Consider the following 24632-nt stretch of genomic DNA (forward strand, 5'->3'; position numbering starts at 1 on the left):
AATTAGAGAGGCAGCAATAAAGACAAGATTACATTAAACTTTCATTTCCTGCAATAAATGAGTCAGGTTCATGCATTGTGGTTATTTGTTTTTGCCTTTGTGTTTTCCTTTAAACATTTTTCTGAAGTTGTTTCTCGCCAATTAAATGGTAATATCCATATCTATTAAGATGAAGATAGCAGGTACATTTTCTGTTTCTCTTTTTGTTCTTCACAATATGGAGGTTAGTCTAGGCATGTATCTGATGCTGAGTCAGTACTTCTTATTGATTAGTTGAGTAATTTTTCCTTTTTTTCCACTGAGGAAGCAATGTAAATATAGCCAGCTTAAGGAGGCCTCCAAGTCCTGACTGCCACAGTTGTATGGACTGTAGCACCACCATTTAGCAGGTGGATTTTCAGTGCAAAGAATAGAGGGACCATAGAGAAGGCATGAAAATTCAAATAGGAAAAGAGGTCATTTTCATTGAATTTAAATTCATTATGAAACATGATTGTATTTGGAAAACAACAGAAAGATTATAGCAATAGCCCTCCTCTAGGAAATCTTTTGGGATTTAAAAAACATCAACTTTCATGGCAGCAGTTTACTTGAAAAATATCTGGAGATTTTAGTGGACTGTGAACTCAATATGACTCAGCAGTTTGATGTGGCAGCCAGAAAAGCTAATACAGTCTTGGGCTGCTTTAGGAGAGACGCTTAGTTTCCAGGAACAAGAAGGCAATAGTCCCTCTATACTCTTTCCTAGCCAAATGACATCTGGAGACTGTGTTTAGTTCTAGGAATCGCAGTTTAATAATGACACAGATAATCTGGAGAATGTCTAGAGAAGAGCAATCAGTATGGTGAAAGGCCTTGACTCCACATCAGTTGATGGAAATGAAGATATTTAGCCTGGGAAAGTGAAGAGTCAGGGGAAGTGATAATTTTTCTTTAGTATTTTGAGGGCTTTTATGTTGAAGGAGGACTAGACTCAGTCTTTTTGGCACCACAAGACAGAACCAAGAGCATTGGTTAGAAATTGAAAATAAGTAAATTTGACCTCAATGTCAGGGGAAAAAATCCTAGCATTTAGAGCTGCCTAGAAGTAGAATGAAATGCCTCAAAGATGTGGTGGGTTTCCTTTCCTTGGAGTTTTTCAAGCATAGACTTGATGACTACTTGTCAAGTATGTTACAATACATTGGACAAGATGGCAGGTAAAAGTTGCTCCCAACTTTCAAATTCTGTGATTCTGTGAAGATATCATTTCTGATACAAACTTACTCTGTGGTGCTACATGCTATGTCAAGTCTCTTAACCTCTCTGAACAACAGCTTCCTCATTTGTATTGGGTGATTTCTAAGTTTCCCTATAACTGTAATTCTTTGAGTATCACATCCAATTTAGCAAAAATGAGATGCTAGATGTCACGTGGTTCAAATCTGGATGTAGAGTCGCTGAAAATCAGAGTTGAAAGTGCAATGGGCATCTAATCTGATCCCTACCTGAACAGTAATCCCCTCTTCAATATCCTTACAAGAGGCTAACTACCTATTCTACCCTATACTTGACCTCTGTTAATGGGAAGCTTGCTACCCACCAAAGCAGTGGGTTCCACTTTGGGATAACTCTCACTGGAAAGTTTTTCCTTACATGGAGCAGAAATCTGTCTCTGTGCAACTTTTACTCATTGCTTTGGATCCAAAAAGAATAAATCAAATCCTTCTGCACCAAAGGAAGGACGTCAATTGTCTTTGATGGATTAACCATTCTCATCCTTGATAATGACAAGTGGAAATCTTAGATTGAAAAGGAAAATACCAGTAACAACCAAATATAGCTTGAAAAGATAGAAAATTTTGACATATATATATGGTCTTGAGTAAAGACAGCAGCTGGGAACCCAGAGGGGTTAGTCTGATTAGAAACATATGCATGATTTTATCTTGTTTTTTTCTGTAAACAAAATAGGTCTTGATGGAGGTCACTGAATATCTTATTGGTTTTTGTAATCTCAGTGCCTAGCCCAGTGCCTGGCCTGTAGTAGTGCTTAATAAATGCTTGGTGATTGTTTGATGGTTCTTGAGACCAGGAAAATAATTAATTCCTAAATTCTATCCAGTACACTTAATTACTATTTATTAAGTGCCCACTCAGTGCCCAACATCTAACTGGACACTGTAGGGGATTCAAAGGAAGAGTTGTGTTCCTTTTCTTCAAGAACCATACAATCCTGGAGAAACAAAGACAAACACACTTGAAACAATTAGAGAACAACATTAGGCAATTTGTAATTAATTTCTAAATTGTATTATGTCCCTAAATACTAAGAAGTTCAGACAAAGAAGTCAAAATAAAGTTGGAATAGTAAGGGAAAGTTGCATGGTGAAGATGGGACTTGAGTGGGTCCTTGAAAATAGGTTGGATTTGGATCAGTGGATATAGGTAGAAAGGGCATTCCCTTAAAGATTAACTGCATATGAAAGGGATAGTTGATTATAGGCTATATGAAGTTTATAAAGAGATAGGTCTCGATGTATTATTTCTAGATCTTTTAGCTTCAATGTCCCCTTGATCTTTTCTCACTTTGGAAGGCAGAGAAGAGGGTAGAACAGTATAATAGTTTCCTTCTACCCTTTATTTTTATGAAATACCCATGCAGTTCACATTTGAATATTTGCATTTAATGGTGCATTGTGTCTTGAGCTGAAGGTTGGGTTTTATTTTGTTTGCATTAAAATTTGATGTTTTATGACAACACATATACATCTCCATAAAACACTATCGTGGTAGAAAAATCAGTCTTTATCCCACGAAAAATCACGGATATGGGTCAAGCATACATGGGGTCAAATATATTTCTGTCCCCTCTACTTCTTTCTTCCTCTACTACCTCATTACTATACTTGAGAACAATCCATAGTTTGTGAAGGAAAATAAGCTCACTTTCTGATGCTGCCTAGCATAGGGCCAGTACTGTACCTAACAAAGTGGAATGCTAAAAGTGTATCTGGAAATTCATATGACTAGTTTTGTAAGAAAATACAGTAGAATATATGTCTGGTGGCTTACAGGGTCATTGAATATCAAACCTAGAAGGAGAGTTAGCACATGGAGTTGTAGAGCTGGAAGGGCCCTTAGAACATGGTGTGGTAAAGGTAGAGGAGCCTTAAAACACAGAATGTTAGAGAATGGAAAGTACTTTTGCATATAGGAGAAGTTGAATAAATTGGCCAAAATTACACAGTTTATAAGTAGCTGATCTGAGAACCCAAATCTTTTGATTCTTTATCCAGACCTCATTTCACTACACAAAGCTGGTTGGTTGTTGTATTCTTTACAGAGCTCCCAAAGAGAAATTCCCCAAATCTCTTAAGCAAAGGCAGCCTAGTTGGAATAAATGTATGATATTCCAAAGTGTCTGATTTGAAGAAAAACTCTCATAAAAACTTAAGACTTAGATCTAGAAGGGACATACAAGATCATTCTGGCATTCTTTTCACTTTACAGGTAAAGAAGATGAGGCCCAGATAATTTGTGACTTACCTAAGATTACACATGTAACAAATGGCATAGCTAGGATTCAATCCTAAGTCCCCTAACTCCCCACTCCAGTGCTCTTTCCCCATACCACAAAATTCTGATATGTTTATTAAAAAACTAGTAATGTTACAATATAATGAAATCTCAAATATATTTTTTGTAAATGTTTTATATTAGGCTCTGAAGAAATTTAATTTTTGGTGATTATTATAAATGCCAAGAATAGCTCCATTTTTCTCTTGACTCATTTCACACAGATGTCTAGAGCTCCATTTGAGTGTGCTTTTTTGTTTCATGACCATAGGTCAGCCAGTCATCTTGCAAATACGTCCCCTTGATCATAAGGACAATGAATGAGCAAGGAGGCTTGCAAATATTCTCTCATTAATGGAAAAAAAAAAACTATGTGTAGACAGCAAAGGATGAGATGGATAGATAGTATCATGGAAACAATGAACATGAACTTGGACAGATTTCAAGGGATAGAAGAGAATAGAAGGGCCTGGTATGCTATGCTCCATGGGGTCATGAAGGGTTGGATGTACCTGAACAACAACAAAAAGGCCTGTTGACAGAAGCTCAGTAATGTCATCCTCATGCAAGAACATGACATTATCATTAGTAATAACTTCATTTAACCAGGTACCATACTGTGTTCAATAATGGACTATGAACTTGATGTAAACCAGAAGTGCATGCTGGTGCTAGAAATATATACACAAACACACACATGCATACACACATATACACCTATTAATATATATATATACATGCATATAATGTATACATATATGTACACATACATAAAACTCTCTCTATAAATTCTATATATATTCATATATATGTACACACATATATAAATTCTCACATATTAAGTTTTTAGTTGTCTTTTGTTCTTGAAGAACAAAATGACACTACTATCTATGTTAGTCAAGTTACAATGTGTCACATGATACATATATACATACATATGCATATGTATGTATCTTTCTATCTATATATTTTATGATGACAATAGTAGTGACAATTATTTTACATATTTTTTGTTTTCTTGGCAAAGAAACATCACAGACACTGGAAAGGAAGTCCTTTCTACATGTAATAATAGTTAACATTCATATGATGCTTTAATGTTTAAAATTATTTTGTGTATATTAGCTCATTTGAGCCTTAAAACAATGTTATGAGGTAGGTACTATGGATATTATTATTACTATATTACAGAGAAGGAAATGGAGCTTCATAGAAGTAATGCAATTTACCTATTATAACACAGCCAGCATCACAAATGGGATATGACCCTAGGTTGCTACCATACCACCTGCCTTTAAGTGGTAGTTTTGTGTGTTTTGAAAATATATATAGCAGTATGTCCATTTTCAGAAATTATGGCTCACTTTAAGGGTATTTTGGAAAATGTGGAATGAAAATTATTTAGACTGGGTTGCGGTTCCAAACTGCAAGAGGATTATGGCTAAGGATCTTTGGAAATGGTTGGTCAAGGTGAGAACCTTTTGAAAGTCTAATTTCAAATCAAGTTAGAAGAGGTATATGCTTACCATGGCACAGTATCTCATTGTTCAGATATTCCTTTCTTGGCAAGCTAAGGTTGGGGGAGGGACAGATATATAACATAATCTGCAAATTGAAACAGCAGTTGATCACAGCGGTTTGTGTTCTCTTGAATTTTATAAAAGAGAGATTAGAAAAGAAAAAAAAATAACAATTCTTTGCCAATACAGTTCATTTGCTATAACAGCCTTCTTAATCTTCACTTGCTATTATAATAGCCTATGTCTATATAGGCAAAGTGAAATATATATGGAATTATAGACTCATAGAATTTTAGAGCTGGAAGGATTTGTTTTTGTTGTAAGGGAATTCAAATCTCAGCTCTGACATTGATGTGACTCTGGGCAAATCGCTTTAATCTCTGTTTGTCTCAGTTTCTTCATTTGTAAAAGAGGGGCAGGTACTTGGCTCAGTGGATAGAGTAGCAGCTTTGCAGGTAAGAAGATTCATTTTCCTGAGTTCAAATTTGGTTTTGGTTACTTACTAGATGTGTGGTCCTGCACAAGTCACTTGACCCTGTTTGTTTCAGTTTCCTTATCTGTAAAATGAGCTAGAAAAGGCAGTGACAAACCACTGCAGTACCTTTGCCAAGAAGACCCCCAAATGAGTAGATGTGACTGAAAAACAACAATAACAAAATAGGGATAGTAATAGCAGCTCCCTCTCAAAGTTGTTGTGAGGATCAAATGAAATAATAATTGGAAAGTACCTGGCACCTAGTAACCATTAGGTAAATGTTAGCTAGTATTATATTCTCTGAGTCTCTATAAAATAGGGATGATAATGCTTGTAGTACTTATAACCTTTACGCCCTATAGAAATGTGTTATCACTATAAAGTCCAAATATATAATACATAAGGCAGAAACTGAGACTAAGAAATATTGTTTGTTTTTGACTCTTTATGACCCTATTTGGGTTTTTCTTGGCAGAGTAGTTTGCCACTTCCTTCTCCAGCATTTTACAGATGAGGAAACTGAGGCAAACTCAGATTTGAACTCAGGTCTTCCTGATTCCAGGTCCAGCTCTCTATCCACTGTGCCATTTACCTACTCTGTAAGAGCTATTTTTAGGTATAATTAGGAAATGGCAGAGCTAGGCCTGAATCCAGTTTTCTGGATTTTGGGGGGTAATTTCCCAAATAATTTAGACTTTATAAAGGGTCTACTTTATTTTAGCTTGACATTTTAAGGATTCTTGCTTTTACCTTCATTCACTTGGAAAATCGCATTCTCCCTTACACATCTTAGCTGATTGTTATAGAGTTGCTGTAGCTGAATATAAAATCATTATTTGGGGGCTAACGAGGGGAAAAACAAGTTGGGTTGGAGCTCTTGTCTGGATTAGCTCACAAGGTTATTTTCCCAAATGGAGAAATGTTCACTTTTCAGTGTGGTCAGAGGAAAGTCTTTATTTTTGTATGTCCCTTTAAAAAAATCTTCTTTTTTGGCTAATTGAAGAAAATTCTCACCTTTATTAAACCTGTACTTAATTGATACTTTAGATGTCTTCAGCTAATTTTTGTCATTATTAAGATGACTTCGTACTAAAATAAATACCTTGTATGGAAGAAGGATTAGAGTGTCACAAGAATGGGGAACCTGTGGCCTCGAGGCCAAATGTAGACCTCTAGGGCCTCCAGTTCAGCCCTTTGAATGAATCCGCACTTCACAGGGAGCTTCCCTGGGAGGTCCTAGAGGCCCACATGTGACCTCCAGACCACAGGTTCCCCGCCCCAGGATTGGATTTACACTGGTTAGCAGCAGAGGGGGACAGCGATAGTTACAAGGAGGCAGTTATCTTTTCCATATAAGGAGGAGCTTCCTATCCAAGAAAAGAATGGATTGTCCTTCTGAGAGAATGAGTTCCTCAGCACTGGGGCAGAGGCCTAGTGACAAAAACCACTGGATCTGGTGTCAGAAGGACTATGATCTTGTCAGGTCATTTTAATCAATCCAGTGCAACAGATACTGTGTTTCCCCGATAATAAGATACTGTCTTATTATATTTTTTGGACAGAAAAACACCAGAGGGCTTATTTTCAGGGGAGGGCTTATTTTAATGAACATTGACAGCAATTTTAATAAACAGGTAAATGTGAACAAAAAAATGTACCTTTATTCAATAATGATCATGTCATCTTCTTCAACAACATCGTCATAAGTGTCCATACCCTGAATTCCATCCTGGATGTCTTGCGCCTCCATTTCCTTCAGAAGAAGTGGACCCAATCTGTCATGTCCAGCAATATAGCTCTCTTTAAATGAATATGTCTTGTCCAGGTAACCTGCTCGTAGTGCCTTGGCGACACAGCTGTCAGTAATTTTATCCCATGACTTCTTCACCCAAGTCACGACTTCTTGCAGACAGGGCTTCACAAAGTTTCCACGCTGATTTCTTTCCATTCTATTTTCAATGTAGTCATTGACTTCCATGCGCAAATGGTCCTTGAATGGCTTGTTTATTGCAATATCAAGGGTCTGAAGATAGGCAGTCATTCCTGCAGGAATCATTACTTGATCTATTCTTCTCTCTGCAAGGAAGTTCTTCATTTCTTTAGCGCAGTGAGTGCTGGCTGAATCCCAGACTATCAGACCTCTTTGGTTACCTCGCATAACAAGTGGCAGCATTAAATCAACCCACTTTCTTATAACGGCTTGTGTACACCAGGCTTTTTCGGTTTCAAGAACGTAAATGCCAGATACACGTTCAATCTTATCTTTCTTGCCCTTACTGATGATTAGAGGTGTGTCTTTCTTTCCATCCAAACAAATTGCCAAAACACAGGTGACCTGTGCACTTTCATACCAGTAGCCAGTGGTGGGAATGTAGATTGACGTTGCACCCCTGTGATGAATTGTTGTTTGAGATCCTTGTCCCATAAACACTGCAGTTTCATCCATAGCAATCATATTGCAGGTTTGGTACTTGGAAATGTCGATCCTATCAATAAAGGACTTGAATGCAAGCGCACGTTTAATAACTTCAGCATCTTCCAGCTTAAACAGTGTTGTTGATCTTCTTAGGGACAGTTCATACCGTTGAAGGAAACCGTCCAACCAGTGTTGTGATGCTTTGACTCCTTCTGAGACCATTTCAAACTCTGGTGCCATTGAAAGGGCAAATGCTTGAATATCAGCCCTGCGCACAACCAAGGCCTTTGCTCTCCTGTCAGCAATCCATTCACCAATGAGGATCTCCAAGTCAGGATATAAGGGCTGCCGACCTGATCCAGACCTGCACTTTTTCCCTTTTCCCTCATCCATCTGTTGATTGAGGTTATTATAATCTGCTCTCCATTTTCTGACCATTCGAAGATCCAAAAGTTTTACTTTACAGAAAACTGCAAGATTCTTGCCATGTGACTCCTCTACAATTGCTTTCTTATACTCAACAGTATACGGTAGCTCTTCCTTTTTGTACTCATGTCTGGGGGTCAAAACAGACAGAATAATAAAATTATGACCATCAGTCCTTCTTTTCACTCCATCATGCCCCCGGAGTTCTTCTTTTTTCCTCCATCATGCCCTTTTTATCCTCCATCATGCCACCTCACTCCCGCTTACATACCGGGTTTTTATGTTGTCCTGCCTTAGCTCTCCTCCGCGGTACTGCTCTCAATGGCGCCAGCAAGCAAATCACTGGGGAAGAACAGGATGACACGCTCACTGCTGCAGCTCTGATTGGATGCAGCTCGGAGCACAGCGTGCATTTGGCGGGGGGGGGGACGGTGCATACAGAGGGTACCGTAATGTAGCCTGTAGCGCAGGGGATCACCTTCACTACAGTAGCAATCTCAATAGGGCTTATTTTCGGGGGAGGGCTTGTTTTAGAGGAATCTTACACAGTAAGGGGAGGGCTTATTTTCGGGATAGGTCTTATTATCGGGGAAACACGGTAGTAAGGTATTTGGAGGAGGCCTACACAACTTGCAGGGCCCCAAGGCTGCTTATAGCCCTTGTGCTGCTTGCTGAATGATGAAGGATTTCCTCCACATATGAAAGATCTTTTCCTCTACATTTTTCGAAGGCCCTTTGGCATGCTGCAAGCAGCCCAAAGGTTGTAAGCACCCATGGGCAGCAAGTTGTGCAGGCCTGATTTAGAGTGAAAGGACTTGGCTCTGCCACTTACTATCTCTGTGATCTGGACCATGGGCAAGTCCCCTTAACTTCTCTGGGCCTTAGTTACCTCATCTGAAATAGAAAGGCATTGGATCAGATAGCCTCCAAGGTCACTACAGCCCTAAATTTATGATTCTGTGACTTCACTGGGATTCAGTGTCCTTTTCTGTAAAATGAAAGGGTTGGATTTAGATGAGCTCTAAAGTCCCTAATAAAGTCCCTCTAAAGCCTCTAATTCATGAGTCAGAGGCTACATGACCACTTATGTAGTTGTAACAGGCATTGAAAGGTACTGTAAGGTAGGTAGGTAGAGCAGGACATCTTAATATACTTTCTCCTCCTTTCTTTCCTTCTTTTTTTCTTTCTTGTTTCATAGGCCTTTTTGGCAATTTGGTGAAAACCTGTGGATCTCTCTTCTTAGAATGGTGCTTTTAAATGAATAAAATAAAATGCATAGGATTAATAAGGAAGCAACTATATTGAAATATAATTATCAACACAGTATTTTAAAAAACCAAGTTTATGGACCCTCTGAAATCTACCCACTTTTCTCTTGGGGGTACTGTGGATCCTAGGTTAAGAACCCCCGAGTTTATAGCATAAAACTCTTGTGTCAGGAGATGGGTTCAAATCTTGACTTAGACATCTAAACGTATTATCATGGGCAAACGGCTTCACCTTTTACAGCCTTAGTCTCTTCATTTACAAAATGGTGATAATACAACTTGTACAACTTCCTTTGCAGGGCTATTATAAGGAAAGTACTAGCTTTTATCTTTTTTTATTCTTATAAATTTGAATTATTAGTAAGGAGTAATGACAACTCATATTTATGTAGCACTTTGAGGATTTGACACATTTTTCTGATGATCACCCTGTAAAATAGGTTGTGAAAATATTATAATCTCCATTTCACAGATAAAGAAATTGAGGCTTAAAATGACCTGCCCAGGGTCACATAGAAAAGGATTCTATCTCCAAGATCCCTGCCAAATCTAAAACCGTTGCTATTCCATGAACCTTTGATTCTACCCTAGCAAAGAGTTGAATTGCATGGCAAAAATAGTCATTCCTCCAAACCTAAAGTCTTGTCCTTGAGATAGATCTCTAGCTGATTTGAAGAATTGGGATACATCCAGGTACTTAGCTAACAGGCCACTGATCTGTACTTTGTAGGGTGGCAGTCTGCCTAAACAAAACCAAGCTGTTCCTACGATTTAAATGCCATACTCTATCCTCACATTTGGCCAGAGTGGTAGATGGACAAATCTTAAGCATATATTTATAGGTGAACCAGTACAACAATTCTAAGGCTCAGAAAATGCCTTTCCCTCTCAATTTTATCACGAATCAATAGGGAGAAAATAAATGGTTCCCTAGGACTAAGTCGATTTAGCTAGTTATTAAAAAAAATAGCCATCTGCAGTGGCAGAGAAATGAGCAGTATGTTGGTTCCTTTTCCAGGGAAATCTGTCTTGCATCTGTTTAATTTTGTTCACTACTTATACTCCAAAGATGCCTTTTTCCCTATTCCCTGACCCTCTTTCTTCTTTTTACTTCCACTGCAAAAAGGAGGATGTAAAAATAGTGAATCTTCTTTGGTTTGCACTTAGCATTTAGAGATCCGGTAAAATATGCTAAAAACAAACCCACCAGCGCAGAGTGTGCGCCCAGAAAAAAGGGATGGGGTGGGGGGGAGGGAGAATGGGAGGCGGCGACCGGAGACCGGGGCGAGTAGGAAGGGAGCTTTGCGTGGAATGAGGACCAACCACACAGCGCATTAGTGACATCTCATCATTCATTACACAAGACAAGCGCCCCCCTTCACTTTTCGCCCCCTTTAAACTAAACACGGCCTTTCATAATTGCAGGCGCCTCTGACGCCTCCCCTCTCTGCATATACATTTCTCGGTGTTTAACTTTTCAGCCCCCCTTTAGAAAACGTTCATGAAAATGCAACCATTAGAAGATGAAGTAATCTTTCCCTCGGCCCCAGCCCCCTGGGCCGCGCGAACATTACCCACAAACTCATATGGGTAGTGGGGGGGGGAACGGGGGGGGGGGACAGAGGACTGAGGACTGGAGGGCTACGTTGGGTTTTGTCTGGAGCTGGCCTGCTCTCTGCTGTCCACTAGCCCCTTAAGCCTAGCCTCGCGCCTCCCCCCGGGAAAATCCCCGGCAGCGAGGCAGCGCGTTCAGTCCCAGGGGTAAGATTCGGAGGCGAGAGCCGAAGTCCGCGGGGTACGGACTACAGGGCTGGGGTAATAAGTCAGGGGGTGGGGATGGTGGACGAATGCCCTGCGGAGCCTTGCGCGGAGGGAGGGGGATTGGGGGATGGCATGCGGAGGGGTGGTGGAGAGTGGAAAGGGAAGGGGAGGCATGCTGGGGGGGAGGTCGTGGCGAGGATGGAGAGGAGGGGGGCGCGGGGGAGGGAGGGAAAGCCAAGGCGAGCGAGGGTTTTTGGCGCCTGCGCAGAGCACTTCCTTGTTTGTCCCCGTGACTGTTGCGGGAGAGGCGCTTTAGAAGAGTGTGCTCAGTCTGCTCTCGACTGTCAAGAGTCTCGGGGCTGCCCTGGGAAGAGAGAGGGAGAACTTGGCTGGCATCTCCCGCCTTGCCCGGTTTTCTAAGCAGCACTCCCCTGCTGGCTGACCCCAGGGCCAGGCCGCCCTCTTAACCTGCATCCCCTCCCCCCGCTGCCTCCTCTGCGCGCCGGGTGCGAGCTGCTGCAGAGAAGCCGCCGCCGGGATGAGCCCAGAGAGGCGGGTCAGGTCCCCCCCTCCTCCTGCCGCGGCGGCTCCGCACGGAGTTTGAAGGGGTCCTTTCTTTTCTGTTTCTTTTTCCCTCCCCATTTTCCATTAGTGGCTGGTTTGAGCCTTCTTCCTTGGCTGCACCCATCTCACTTATCTCGCCCCGCCAACCTCCCCAGCTTTGCTCGACTGGGAGTAGGATTGCCCGGAGCGTCCGCTGAGTGCGAGCCTCCCCTGAGCTAGCGCCAGCGTCTGCGGCCCCAGGCAGCCCCAGCAGCAGCCCCCGGCCAGGGTGGAGGGCAGCAGGCGGCCGCGCCGGGGTTGGGTGAGAGGCAGCAGCGGGAGCCCGCCGCAGGCGCGGGGCTCTCTCGGACGGACGGGTTCGGTTCTCCGCTGGGGGTGTTCATGAGCCGCCTTTCCGAGTCTCCGGGCGGCTTCATTGTTACTCATCTCCCCAACCTCCGCTTGTGTTTCGCCTCCCGGGCAGGATGCCGGACCAGATCTCAGTGTCCGAGTTCATCGCCGAGACCACCGAGGACTACAACTCGCCCACCACTTCCAGCTTCACCACCCGGCTACACAACTGCAGGAACACAGTTACGCTGCTAGAAGAGGTAACGACTCCGGCCACTGGCCCCCTCCCCTGTTCATCTTCTCCTCTTCCACTCTGAGTGCCCCCCACTTTTTTACTCCAGACCCTCGCAAGGCGTTTGCTTCTGCAAACGTCTGGGTGCAAACTTAGGAGTCTGGAGCAGGGAGGGGGCGCGGAAGGCAGGCGGGAGGTTGAAGCTTTGCTTCTGCTTACACAGGGCTGTTTTGGAACTGGGGTAATTTTTCCTAGGGGCCAGAATGTGGGAGGGGGAGTGGATTAGGACCTCAAGAGAAGCCTGCATCCTTCATTGTCCAGGTGGAAAATAGAAAAAGAGGGGGGCAATCCTGGAATGAGAGTGAGAGTTCTAATCAGGGATTAAGGGGGGGGGGGCTTCCAGGGGAGAGAGGGCAGGCCTTAGGGTGGCAGTCCTGTGTCAGCACCTAAACACCCAGGGGCCCAGGGACAGAAGGAGAAGACTGGCACTCAGGCTTCTTCACTTAGCAAGTGGGAGATGAGATCTAGGTTATAATGCCACACACTGATGTTTGACTTGATTAGGGAGGCATTAATGGGTTTGAGGAGGGAAAAAGAAAGCAGACTGGAAAATGCTAAAGGAGTAAGCAGAAGAAACTCAGTGACTGGCTCTACTGTACTATTAATATATCTTCTGTTTTCTTTGCCACCTTTTAAAGTATGGCATGAGTTAGGTGTCTGTGCAGCTAGATTTCAACATTGACTTGCTTTTAAATACCTTTTATTTTGTTTTGTGTATAAAGATAAGCAAGCCTAGAAGGACCAAAGAGCACAGTAATATAGTATATTTCGCCTTCACGGTGGCTGCTGCTGCCACTGGAAAATGGCCTGACTTGAGGAGGGAGGCCGAGTGGGTATGTGCATATCCGATTCTCTTTTCTGAGCCCTTCAGGAAGGGGATGATGGTGAGGGGGAGGGGTTGGGTGGCCAGTAACAACTGCAAGGTGACTTCCTATAAAATGAAATCCTTCCCCTAGCACTTGGCACGCATCGAAGGGCACGCAGTAGGCAATTAATGAATGTTTGAGTTGGATTGTTGAGTTTGAATGAAATGAATGAGTCAAGACAGAATGATGAAAGGAAGCAAGGTAGGGAAGCAAGAATGCATCTAAAGGAACATTTTGCTTGGAGTTCAGTATGATTTCACATTGGCCACAGTAAACAATCTCTTCCTCCCCCCCCCCCCCCCAGGTATTTAAGTAGTGGGAAAGTGGCATTTCATAAAAGATGGGAGAAAAGTTTACATTTTCACTGGGTGGTTTATTGCTGTGGTTTGCTTCTTTGAGGTTTCGGGATCTCTTTCCCTGTTTTAGGCTTATAATGGTTAACACATCGTTAATATCGGTAAGCTAGTGCCTCTGTGGACAGGTATATTAGGGACATGCTGCTCTGGCAAGTCTTTGAGATTGACTTTAAGCCAGGTTAAGAGGTAGTGGTTTCTTTAAAGCACACAGTTCTGAATTTTAAGAAATATCTCCCATAATGGAGCATCTGTGGGTGTTTGCATTCCAGTTGTTGTGCTTAGATTTTGACTGGAGCCTCTGCTCCCAGTTGCAGATGCTCCCCCAAATGCATCTAAAATCACATCACAGTTATTTGATGAATTGTAAAGATGAATGGAAAAATGTCAATTAACAAGCTTTTGTTTTAATCCTAAAGGCAATAGTTATATTTTGTTCTTTATAAGTTGTCAGTCTTTTGACTTGACACAACCTTCTTTAATGGCCCTTTTATTAAACACTGTTGCCATGCATTCAGTTGCTTTACTGTTCTGTCCTTCAGGTCACTGAGATAAACAGGAACATGATGTTATATGAGCATGCTTTCTCATCACTTCTCTCCAAGTTGTAAATGCTTTTGAAGGAGCCTGCCTGATTAGGCGGTGCTGTCATTTTCCTTTAGATAAGTTCTTCTGCAACCACGAATATAGTTGTCAGTCACCTTAACTTTTCCAACTCGACACAGATAGGGTGGTTGCTTTCTGCTTGTCCCACTTATGATAAAGAACCTGAAGTGAATGAATTAAGGGGGCCTGTTTTGCATCTACAAAGGAAATGAAAGGGTTAAAATACAATTGCATGCAGCTGCCCCATTCACACTGTTGATTTTGAGCAAAGGGATAACTTGAACTTCAAAAGGAGCACATAGTATTTGCATGGGTTTGTGGCGAAGAATACTATTTTGCAAGGTTAGGTTGAAGAACAGATTCCGTCTATGAGTGCTATGACCTGAACTTGATGGAAAGGAAAGTCACTGGGAACTCTTTAAAGTTTCAAAATTTAAAGTATTCAACTTATATGCATATATTAATGAATATTTGAGAGATCATAATACTTAAGTGACTTCTGCCCCTTTACCTTCCCACAACTGGTCTGGAGCGGAGTTAGAAAATGCATTTTCCCTAAACTGTCCTATCAAATTGTAAATTGCAAGAGGTTGGACATTTTTCTGCAGAATTATGAAATTTATAGTTTTTTTTTATTTCTTACAGGGAGATTGTGAACCAACATATATATGATCCTCCTCCTTCTTGCCACTCCTCCTGCCTCCCCCACCCCCATGCAGAAAGGGAAAAGACATGATAAATGACTTAGAACACATTTTTTAATTTTGATGTTAGGTCTGTGTTACTGTTTCAGAAATACAAGGAAAGGTTTTGTATGGTTAGCAAAATAGAGTTGGCATATACTTTGTGAAGTAAGGTGTTTGGAAATTTTATGAACACCACTTGAGCTGATTATTCTCAGGATTTGGAACTTTTGGACACTTCTGGAGGAGGGGGAAAGGTATGAGTCCCTTTTCCAATCAAGTGGCATATTACCTTTTTTTTTTTATGGTTTGAGAAACTTGGAGTTCTCCATTTTTCATTTTCCCAGTTCTCTTAGTGTGTTTTATAGAGCTTCTCTTTGCTCCTGAGCTTTGGACTGCTAACTTAGATGAGCCGAGACTGTAATATTGTATCAGCATTCTGAGGCTGGCGTCCACAATTAACTTAACCCTCTCTGTCCTGTTTTATTTCATTCCCTCAACTTCCTTCCCTTTCTTCAGTTTTGTCACTATTATCCTTGATCACCTGCTCACTTAGTGTAGAAGGAAGGCAATTTGCAGTCCACCAACCTTCTCCCTAGCCTTTTCCTGATGGACCCTGATTTAATCTTCCTGCCACGTCTCATTGGTTGAAAGGGCCTAGGCCTGAGATGATGATTCTTGTAACTTTCCCTTTAAATCTCTTTGTATCCTGTAAGTGGGTCAGGAATACATAGTGACAACAAGTAGAATTTTCACTTCTAATTTTTTTTCTTTTTTGCATCCACATTTTTTACCTTCTGGATTCCAATTGTGAATTCTTTGTTGGCCTGTCATAACAAATAGTTTGTGGTTGGGGTTTGGAATTTATGAGTTAGTGTGGAGCTGGGGTTTTATCTGGGAATGGGGGGGGTATTTCCAAACTGGAAGCCAATGTTCTGCTTGCTTGTTCAGCAGCCCCAGCACACTGAAGTAGCTGCTATGCTCATGACTGTTAGAAGTTAGGAAGTGTAAGTAGCTTAGAACGGTGTGTTGTTTTTTCAGAGGAGGGAATTAAATGTGCTGGGGTCATAAGGAGTAACACTGGCAGGCACAGCAGAGATCACTGAAGGAAATTTAGTATCTTCTTCTGGAAAATTTTGAGCCAAAAGCAAAAGGAGTGGCTTCCTTATAAGATTTGGAATAGACTCACTGAATGTTGGAACTGAAAAGGACCTCAGAGGGTTATCTAGTCAAATGCCCCCCTCCCCCTTTTTTTTAAACAGACAAAGGAAGTGACGTGCCAAGCCCAACTAGTTATTGTGAGAACTGGAACTGAAGTTTCTTTTGGATTCTTATTCCAGTGTTCTTTTCACTACTCCACATTATCTCTGTTGAATTAGAAATTGTATCAATGTAGTTGCTGAAATAGAGACAACTAGATGACTGAGTGGATAGAGCACTGGTCTTGAAATGAGGAAGACCTGAGTTCAAATCCAGCTTCAGGTACTTACTTGCTGTGTGACCCTGGGCAAGTCACTTAACCATGTTAATCCCAGTTTCCTCATCTGTAAAATGAGCTGAAGGAGGCAGTGGCAGACCATTCCAGTATCTGCCAAGAAAGCTCCAAATGAGGTCATAAGGAATTGAACAGGACTGAACAACAATTTGCGTAAGTGTATAGAATCAGAATTTCTTGGATTCAGGGAATCAGAATGACCTTCATTTTTTTTTCCTTCTGAGGTTAGCACAAGGAAGGCACTGAAATCGGGATGGTTACTTTAGACCTTGTTATGAATCTTAACATGCATGCTTTAGGTACCATATTTTGTTTCTCAGGGCTGGTACTAAAGATAATTACTCACAGCAAGGTACTACGTACAAGTCCAGGCCTCTGGATTTCAGCAAGGGATCTGACACAGTCTTTCATTTATTTTTTTAAATTTGCTTTTTGGAGGGGGAAGGGCAGGGCAATTGGGGTTAAGTGATTTGCCCAAGGTCACACAGCTTAAATGTGTTGAATGTTGGAGGTCAGATTTGAACTCAGGTCCTCCTGACTCCAAGGACAATGCTCTATTCACTGCAGCCCCTAGCTGTCCCGTTTTTTTAATTTAATTTTTTTTGACACAATCTTTCATAACATTCTTTTGCAAGGTGGATAGCTGGAGGCTTGGATGGGAATATACTTTGGGTTTGGAAATGATTATCTGATCTGACCCAAAGAATGTCACCTGCTTATTATTTCAACTTAGAGAGATTTCTGTAGTAGATTTCTGTTTGGTTTTTCTATTTGCCCTATTGTTGTTAGTCAGTAAACACTTATTAAGAACCTACTATGTACCAGGCGCTGTCCTAAGTGCTAGAGAAACAAATACAGAAAAAAAATAAAGATAGCCTCTTTATTTTTATAAGTCTCTTTATGTTTATAAGCTTAAGGAGCTTATAGTCTAATTGGGGGAAGACAACACATAAAAGGAAGCAGAAAAGGAAGGGCAAGGAAGGTAACCAAGGGGCATGCGAAGAAGTCAGTCAGAAAATTCATTTTCATTCTTCTAGGAGAGAAATGAGAAGTCTTGAGCTGAACTTTCTCCTTAAATGGAGGTTTTGGAGTTTGTAACTCTACCCTTTAGTCTGAGGGACCAAGGGGTGGTGGTAAGATATAGAGTACCAGTGCTGATGGGATGTTAACAGGATGCTGAAATAATCCCAATAATGAACTTCCTGAGTCTTGGAAAAGGTAGAGAAGTCTCTTAAGTAGTGCAGTCAGGTGAGATAGTCAACCTTAGCTACCTAGGAGAAGCCTTGGATAGCATACTTAATTAATTTGAAGATAACATTATACTAGGACTCATGTATTTGATAACAGAATTGGGATTCCCTTACCTCTCTCAAAAAAAAAAAAGAAAGAAAATCTCAATAGAGGACTAAAAAAGGACTCTGAAGCAAATGAGGATAATAGTAATTATTAATGGAATTAAAAACAATAGGGATAAATATAAAATTCTGTAATTGGGTTAAAATCAGCTCTCAAAGTACATAATAGGATAGATATAGCTGGAAAACAGTTCATGTGGACTTATGAATCAACAGTGGAAAGTGGTAGCTAGAAGAGCTACTTCTATCTTAGACTAGAGTGCCCAGTGAATGAAGGGGGAGTCCTAATGTTCCTTGGCCTGGCAAGACTACATACGAAGTGTCAGTTACCATTCTAGGAGATGTATTTTAGAAGGTACATTGGCAAGCAAGAACACATCCAACGGAAGGCAATCAGGATTGTGAGGAGACTCAAAACTCTGCCATATGGAAGGAAATGAGATTTGTTGAAGGTAAATGGGGATATAAGCCTGGAGTAAATAGAGACTTAGGTTGGGGAAAGGGGGATGCAGGGAAGGATATATATATCTATCTCTCTAATTACTTTCTTCCAGTAGTTGCAGGGTTGGCATGTAGAATAGGAATTAGGAACTAAATTTAATTTTGCTTGGCCCTGGAAGGCAGAACTAGGAACAGTGGATGGAAATTTCAGGGTGGCTAATTTCTCCTCAGCCTATAGACGAGTTCTGAAAATTGGAGCTATCCAGAAGATAGTGAGGTCTCTGTCACTAAATGAGTAGCAGCCCCTTTTCAGAGATGTTGTAGGCAGGGTGAAGGATTGGGCTAGTGGTTGCACTGATGACCTTTGAAGTTCCTTCCAATTAAAATCCTGTCATTTTTCTGCCTGGCCTGAAATTCCCATCATTCTCTTCACTAATGGCTTTTAGACATTAGAGGCAAGGGCATTATCAACACTGTTTTAACTTAATAAGTCTTACTGGACAGGTAATTTTATATCTGGTAAGAATGAAGTAAGCAAGTATGCATTCTGTTAGAATGTGGAAAATGTAAAAGATAGGAAGTAACCTTTTAAAATGTGTACAAAGACAAAGGCTTTATAAAGAATGCCAGGAATTTTTCTTTCATTAAACTTATGGTGTGGTTTAGTGAAACAGATACTTGTATATCAGAATTTTTATCCTCTTAATGCCTATATCTTTCCATGATGATCATTATTGCCTTTTGAATGAAACTAATTAAGAACTATTGAGAAAAATGCTTAACATTGAAAAAAACACATTGGTTTTTTTTTTTAATTGACTTGGAATTTTTGTCATGAAATGTGGCAGCTATTTAGATACAGTATAGGATTTCTCATGACATAAGATACACAGGTATGGGATGGAATATGTACCTACACTATGCACTGTACATCATAGGCATTTAATAATGTGCATTAAAGGGAACCACAGTATTATATGTGTTGCTCTTCCCTCCATCATTGTAGATTGCAATTCTCCCATGCCTAGTAATCTGGTATTATTTTTCTGCATGTTTTCCACGTGGTTGAGGATTCACCTATCTCAGTATAGGTTTTCTTCTGATTCTTTTCACACCTCAGGGTTACCAAAATACTGTTCATTCTCTCTCATTTTTCCTAATGAGCTCCTGTCCTTCACCTTTTCTGAGCATACATATCTTTAATGATATCTTGTATGCCGTTTCTTGCATAAAAGTTGTCATGCCCAGCAATGTCGATCTATTTCTGTTCTGGTGTATCTCTAACTTAAGTTCTTCCAAGATCATTGAATTCCATGGTTCATAGCCATATAGATTCATCAGAAGGATACTAGTGTTAAAGAGATGGGCTTTTGCAGTAGCAAGCAGTTTAGTATCAGTACAGAGTACCACATGATTTCCAATCAATCAGTAAACATTTGTTAAGTGACTAATATGTTCTAGGCTCTGGTGATACAGAAGCATAAAAGATATTCTAATCCATCCTGATCTCTCACTCAGATCTGGCCCCCAGTTCATTATCCATCTATAGCACCTCTCATATATATGTTAATTTGACAATTTATTAGTATACCTGCATCTCATAATCTAAGCAATGGGATTTTCATTGGTCTTCCCACTTTAAGTCTTTTCTCTATCCAATTCATCTACCATATAACCACCAAGATAATCTTGCTAGGGTATGGGTCAGATCACTTCCCTCCTTACCCAAAGAATCTTCAGGAGTTCTTTATTTTAACTAGGAAAAAAAATACAAATTAGTCTGGTAAAGTCCTTCACAGTCTGGCTCCAGTCCGCCTTTCCAAACTTATTTTACCATTATGCCCTGTATATTGGCAGCTATATTGACTTTTTTGCTGTTCCTGATATATGATAATATTCCAGTTCTCCTCTCAGGCTATTCTTTGCCATACCTTGACCCCCTAAACACACACACACACACACACACACACACACTCACACACACACTCATTCACACTTATTCTCTCTCACACACTCACACAGTCTCTCTCTCTCTCTCTCTCTGTCTCACTCTGTCTCACTCTCTCACTTACATTCTCTCCATTCTTGGAATGTGAAGTCTTATCACTTCCACCTGTTAAAATTCCTAGCTTCTTTTGGAACTCAGCTTAGGTGCTGTCTCCTATTCTAGGCTTTTACAGACCCTCTCATCCCATTGTTAGTTCTCTCTTCCTCCTGAATATAATGTATTTTACTTATCTCTGACCATGTGCCACGTTTACCCATCTTTTCCCCCATCATGTAAATTTCTTGAGGGTGAAGAATATTTCATTTTTCCCTTTATTTCTTTAATGTGTAGCACATTTCTGTGAACATTGTAGGTATTTCATAAATGTTTGTTGAATTGAGTTGATTTTTATCCATTTGGTCATGCCAGTAGGGATGATTCTCATTTTCTTGGGTTGTTATTTCATTGAGGAATCTTTGTGCTATTCTATGGTTTATTTTGGTTAGTATCACATAATTTGAGAACAGGAATATTTGAAGAACCTTACCTTCAGCAGAAACTATCACAATATTATAAGCCAAATTACTGAATTGACTACTGTAATTTAGTTTTCAGTTTAGGCTGGGGAGTGGCAGTGAATACCTGATGTCCCTGCTGCTGGGGGGGGTGAAGTTTGTAGATCACCTGTGTTCTGTTCTTTAGAAGTGCTACAACCAATTGAATGTTTTCACCATGAAGTCACTGATATGGTTAGCCCTTAAGATTGTAAGACTGCCTAAGGAGAAGTATTCTGGGGAAGAAAAACAGAACCAGTTAAATGTTCTGTGGCCAATCCATATTGGGATCAGACCTATTAGAGGCTACTGCACTTCTAATCTAGGCATGATAGAGAAATCAAGTCTCAAAAAATTTTGTTTTTTAGTTCAGCATATTTATTAAATGCTTATATTTGCAAGGCTCAAGAGATCAAGAAAAAGTTTTGTGTTAAATGTTCTGCAAAACATAATAGATTAATTTGCATTCAGATCTAGAGGTTGTGCTGTATGAGTATAAAATCCTTAACATCTTAATCATGGGGACATGCTAAAGATATGTGAGTAAGAGGTCTGTGTCATGGTCAAAATGTTTTTTTATAAGAGATCTCCTTATACTCCCACATCTTGACTCCCTCTACTCATGAGAGACAGGAATTATGTACTTAGATAAATTTATCATATACAATTGATATTTTTGAATGCCTACTATGGGCAGAGTGACCTCTTTCACAATCTCTTTAAAAAAATCAAAATTAACAAGTAACCAGTCTGACTGGCTTAGTTTTGCTTCCCTTTTCCTCTAGGCATTTAGTAATAAGAAGGGGGGTAGCAGGAGGTGGTAATAGCCTGTTTATTATTTTTGCTGGCTGCTAATTAGGACTAATATGTAGTTTTTGTTTCTACAGAGCTACAGGGTGGTTTTCTGCCTTAGACCAGCCTCATTCAACCAACTATAAGAGTTGAGTAAATCTGAAGTGACATGGAATGAATTTTGGATTTTAGAGTTATGACAGAATTAGAGGAGCTTAAGAGTTAGAAGGGACTTTCCAAATTATCTACTCTGACCTTCCAGCCAATATGGGAATCTTCTTGTAGTAACTCTGACATCTACTTTACACTTGTACACCTTCTGTGTAATGGGGAACTCATTTTCCCATAAGATAGCCCATTCCAATTTTAGACATCTTGGATTATTTAAAATCCTTCTCAAATTTAAAGTTCTTCTGAAATCTATATTCCTGTAACTTAAATCTGTTGGCCTTAGTTATGTCTTTTGGAGCCAGGTAGACTGTTTAACACCTCTTTCAGAGCATAGTTCTTTGAGTAGTTGAAGATAGCAATCTTTTCTGCAGTTCTGTGATCTGTGGTGATCTCTTCTGTCTTTTTTTTTTCTTGAGTATAAACATTCCTGGTTCTTTTAGTCATAATTCATATAATATGTTCTTGTTTGTTACTGTTGTTTTTTTTTTCATTCAGATGGAATATCATTGCTTATGTATGAATTGCGGGGTGGGGGGGAGTGCCATTTCAAACTAAATTGTTGAAACTGCAGCAGGGAATAACCAGTAGTATGGTCAGTGGTGGAATATATCCTTATGCCTACAGCTATAACCGTTCAATTTGAGAGGCTTCAGTTTGCGTGACACCATGGTAGGAGAGATATAGAATCATGAATAGGGGCCTTTGCCTTCAGGAGCTTTCAATGAAAGAACTTTTCAGTTTCATGCATGTCAGTTTCCAGTGGGACCAGAAAGTGCCCAGCTGCTCAACTCTCAACCTGCAATGCAGGTGGTGTTCCTGTTAGAGGTTAGGTCCTCCCCACTTCATCATTTGCTGTCTATAACCTGGGATTAGTTCCTACTCTGATACTAGCAGACTCTTTTTGCTTTCTTGACTAACTTCAGGTGTCAAAGAGAGATTAGGGAAGAGAATGAAAATGGAGTTTCATAGTTAGAGTGAGATGGGGGGAGGAAAAGGAAGAAAGACAAGTCCTCTTGTTCATCTCTTAAAAGATTTTTTAGAAGGCAGGTTGGCATAGTAGGAATAAAAATTGAGTCTCAGTTTTATCATCTATGAAAAAGAAGGGGTTGTATTAGATGATTTCTTTTTTTTTTTAAGCAATCAGGGTTAAGTAACTTGCTCAAGGTTACACGGCCAGGTGTTTCTGGGTGGGTGCTAAGTGTCTGAGCCCGAGATTCGATCCCCAGGTCATCCCGACACTGGAGCCAGTGCTCCTACTCGCTGTGCTACCTGGCCGCCCCTGGATGATTTCTAAGATCTCTTTTAGTTCTAAATATTTGGTCCTAAGATATTTCTAGCATTGCACTAGTCAAAAGGAGTCTCTCTTAAACTATATCACAAGCTTCTTGATGACAGAGACTATTTCTTATTTGTTTATATATTTTTCCCAGGTGTCTGGCAGAGTATTACATAGTAGGCACTTGATAATTATTTATTGAATGGATGAATGAATGGTGAATGATGTAGTGAGAACTTTGCTAAGGTACTGGGGTTATAAATAATACAAGCAATCAGGAACTGCCCTTCAGAAGTTTACATACTAATTGGAGTAGGCAACACATAGAGAAGCTGGAAGGGAGTGAGAGGTGGTATAGCAAGGGAATGCTTTAGAACTGTCCAGGAAATGATGGAGAATCCTGATTTCAGGTAAGATAAAATGAAAGTTCACTTATCAGAATATAGCATCCCATGGATAGAGCCCAAGGTTCTAGTGGGAAGGGGGTAAGCTGGATGGCCTGAGCACAGGCATCATGATTTGGAAATGTCATGAAAATGACCTGAAAAAATTAGTCATGCTTATGGGCATGGTTTAAGTTCAGTTCAGGGAGCATTTAGTGCTTATTGCAAACTCTTTACCAAGGTATGGTGCTCAGTGTTGGTGGTATAAAGATGAAAATTTGATTTAGCTTTTTGCCCTCAAGGATTTGAAGGTAAAAGAACGTGTGTATATGAGTGTGAGTATGTGAGTGAGAGAAAGACACAGAAACAGAGACAGACACTGGCAGGCCTGTACACAAATCAGAACTATCCTTTGAATTACCCTGGCTTATGGTGTCTGGCAGTGGTTAATACTCATAACCTGTCTGTTAACCTTTGTGGAAGAAGATCCATGATTGCTCTAGGTTATGTCCACCTCAGTCTCTTTTGCTGGACTGGGCTTTTTACTCTGTTGTATCCTAATAGGTTTACTTCCTTAAGGAAGTAATTATAGTAATAATATCAGCTAGCATTTAAAAAGTGCTTTACACATGTTTTTATTTAATCCTCAAAACAATCCTGAGACGTAGGTGCTATAATTATCCTCATTTTACAGATGGGGAAACAGTCTGAGAGATATTAAGTGACTTGCTCAGTGTCTGAAGTAGGTTATTAACTCTATGTTTTCTGACCCTAAGTCCACCCAGTATCAATTCTTGATCCAGTACAGGAGATGCTGCCTCGTATGTTTTCCCCTCAATCAAGAGAGTTTGGGGGTACATAGGAACCTGTGACCCCTCTTTATTACGCTCAGTATTAGGCTTCCAACAGTGTCTCAGAAATGGCAAGGCTTGCTTATCTTCCTTAATGGGAGACTTAATGGTTAGCTAGCTTTCAGTTTGTGTTAATAAGCTCTTCATAGACTTACTATTTATAAATATGTCCAAATGCTTTTTGTTTTTATATTGTTAAAAATTATAAA

The 24632-nt window shown here is 40.4% G+C and overlaps 1 protein-coding gene across 10 annotated transcripts in view; it reads left to right on the plus strand.

The window, feature by feature from the left end:
• The window catches only part of ASAP1 (ArfGAP with SH3 domain, ankyrin repeat and PH domain 1), a 631037-nt gene that overhangs the window by 232242 nt on the left and 374163 nt on the right, over nt 1-24632 (plus strand). For 6 of the 10 annotated variants that reach the window (XM_069081239.1, XM_069081237.1, XM_069081236.1 and 3 more), the window contains one exon: nt 12452-12578. The exons of 2 other annotated variants lie outside the window; for them this stretch is intronic. In XM_069081239.1, the coding sequence (XP_068937340.1) occupies nt 12452-12578 (127 nt within the window). Of the gene's footprint in view, nt 1-11266; nt 11459-12451; nt 12579-24632 lie in introns of those variants that run through there. 2 more of the 10 variants (XM_069081241.1, XM_069081242.1) reach the window with 2 other exon arrangements.

Source organism: Petaurus breviceps, unplaced genomic scaffold (genome assembly GCF_028583685.1).
Source record: "Petaurus breviceps papuanus isolate PSGF00001 unplaced genomic scaffold, PetGlider_PUasm1.0 98, whole genome shotgun sequence".
Lineage (NCBI taxonomy): Eukaryota > Metazoa > Chordata > Mammalia > Diprotodontia > Petauridae > Petaurus > Petaurus breviceps.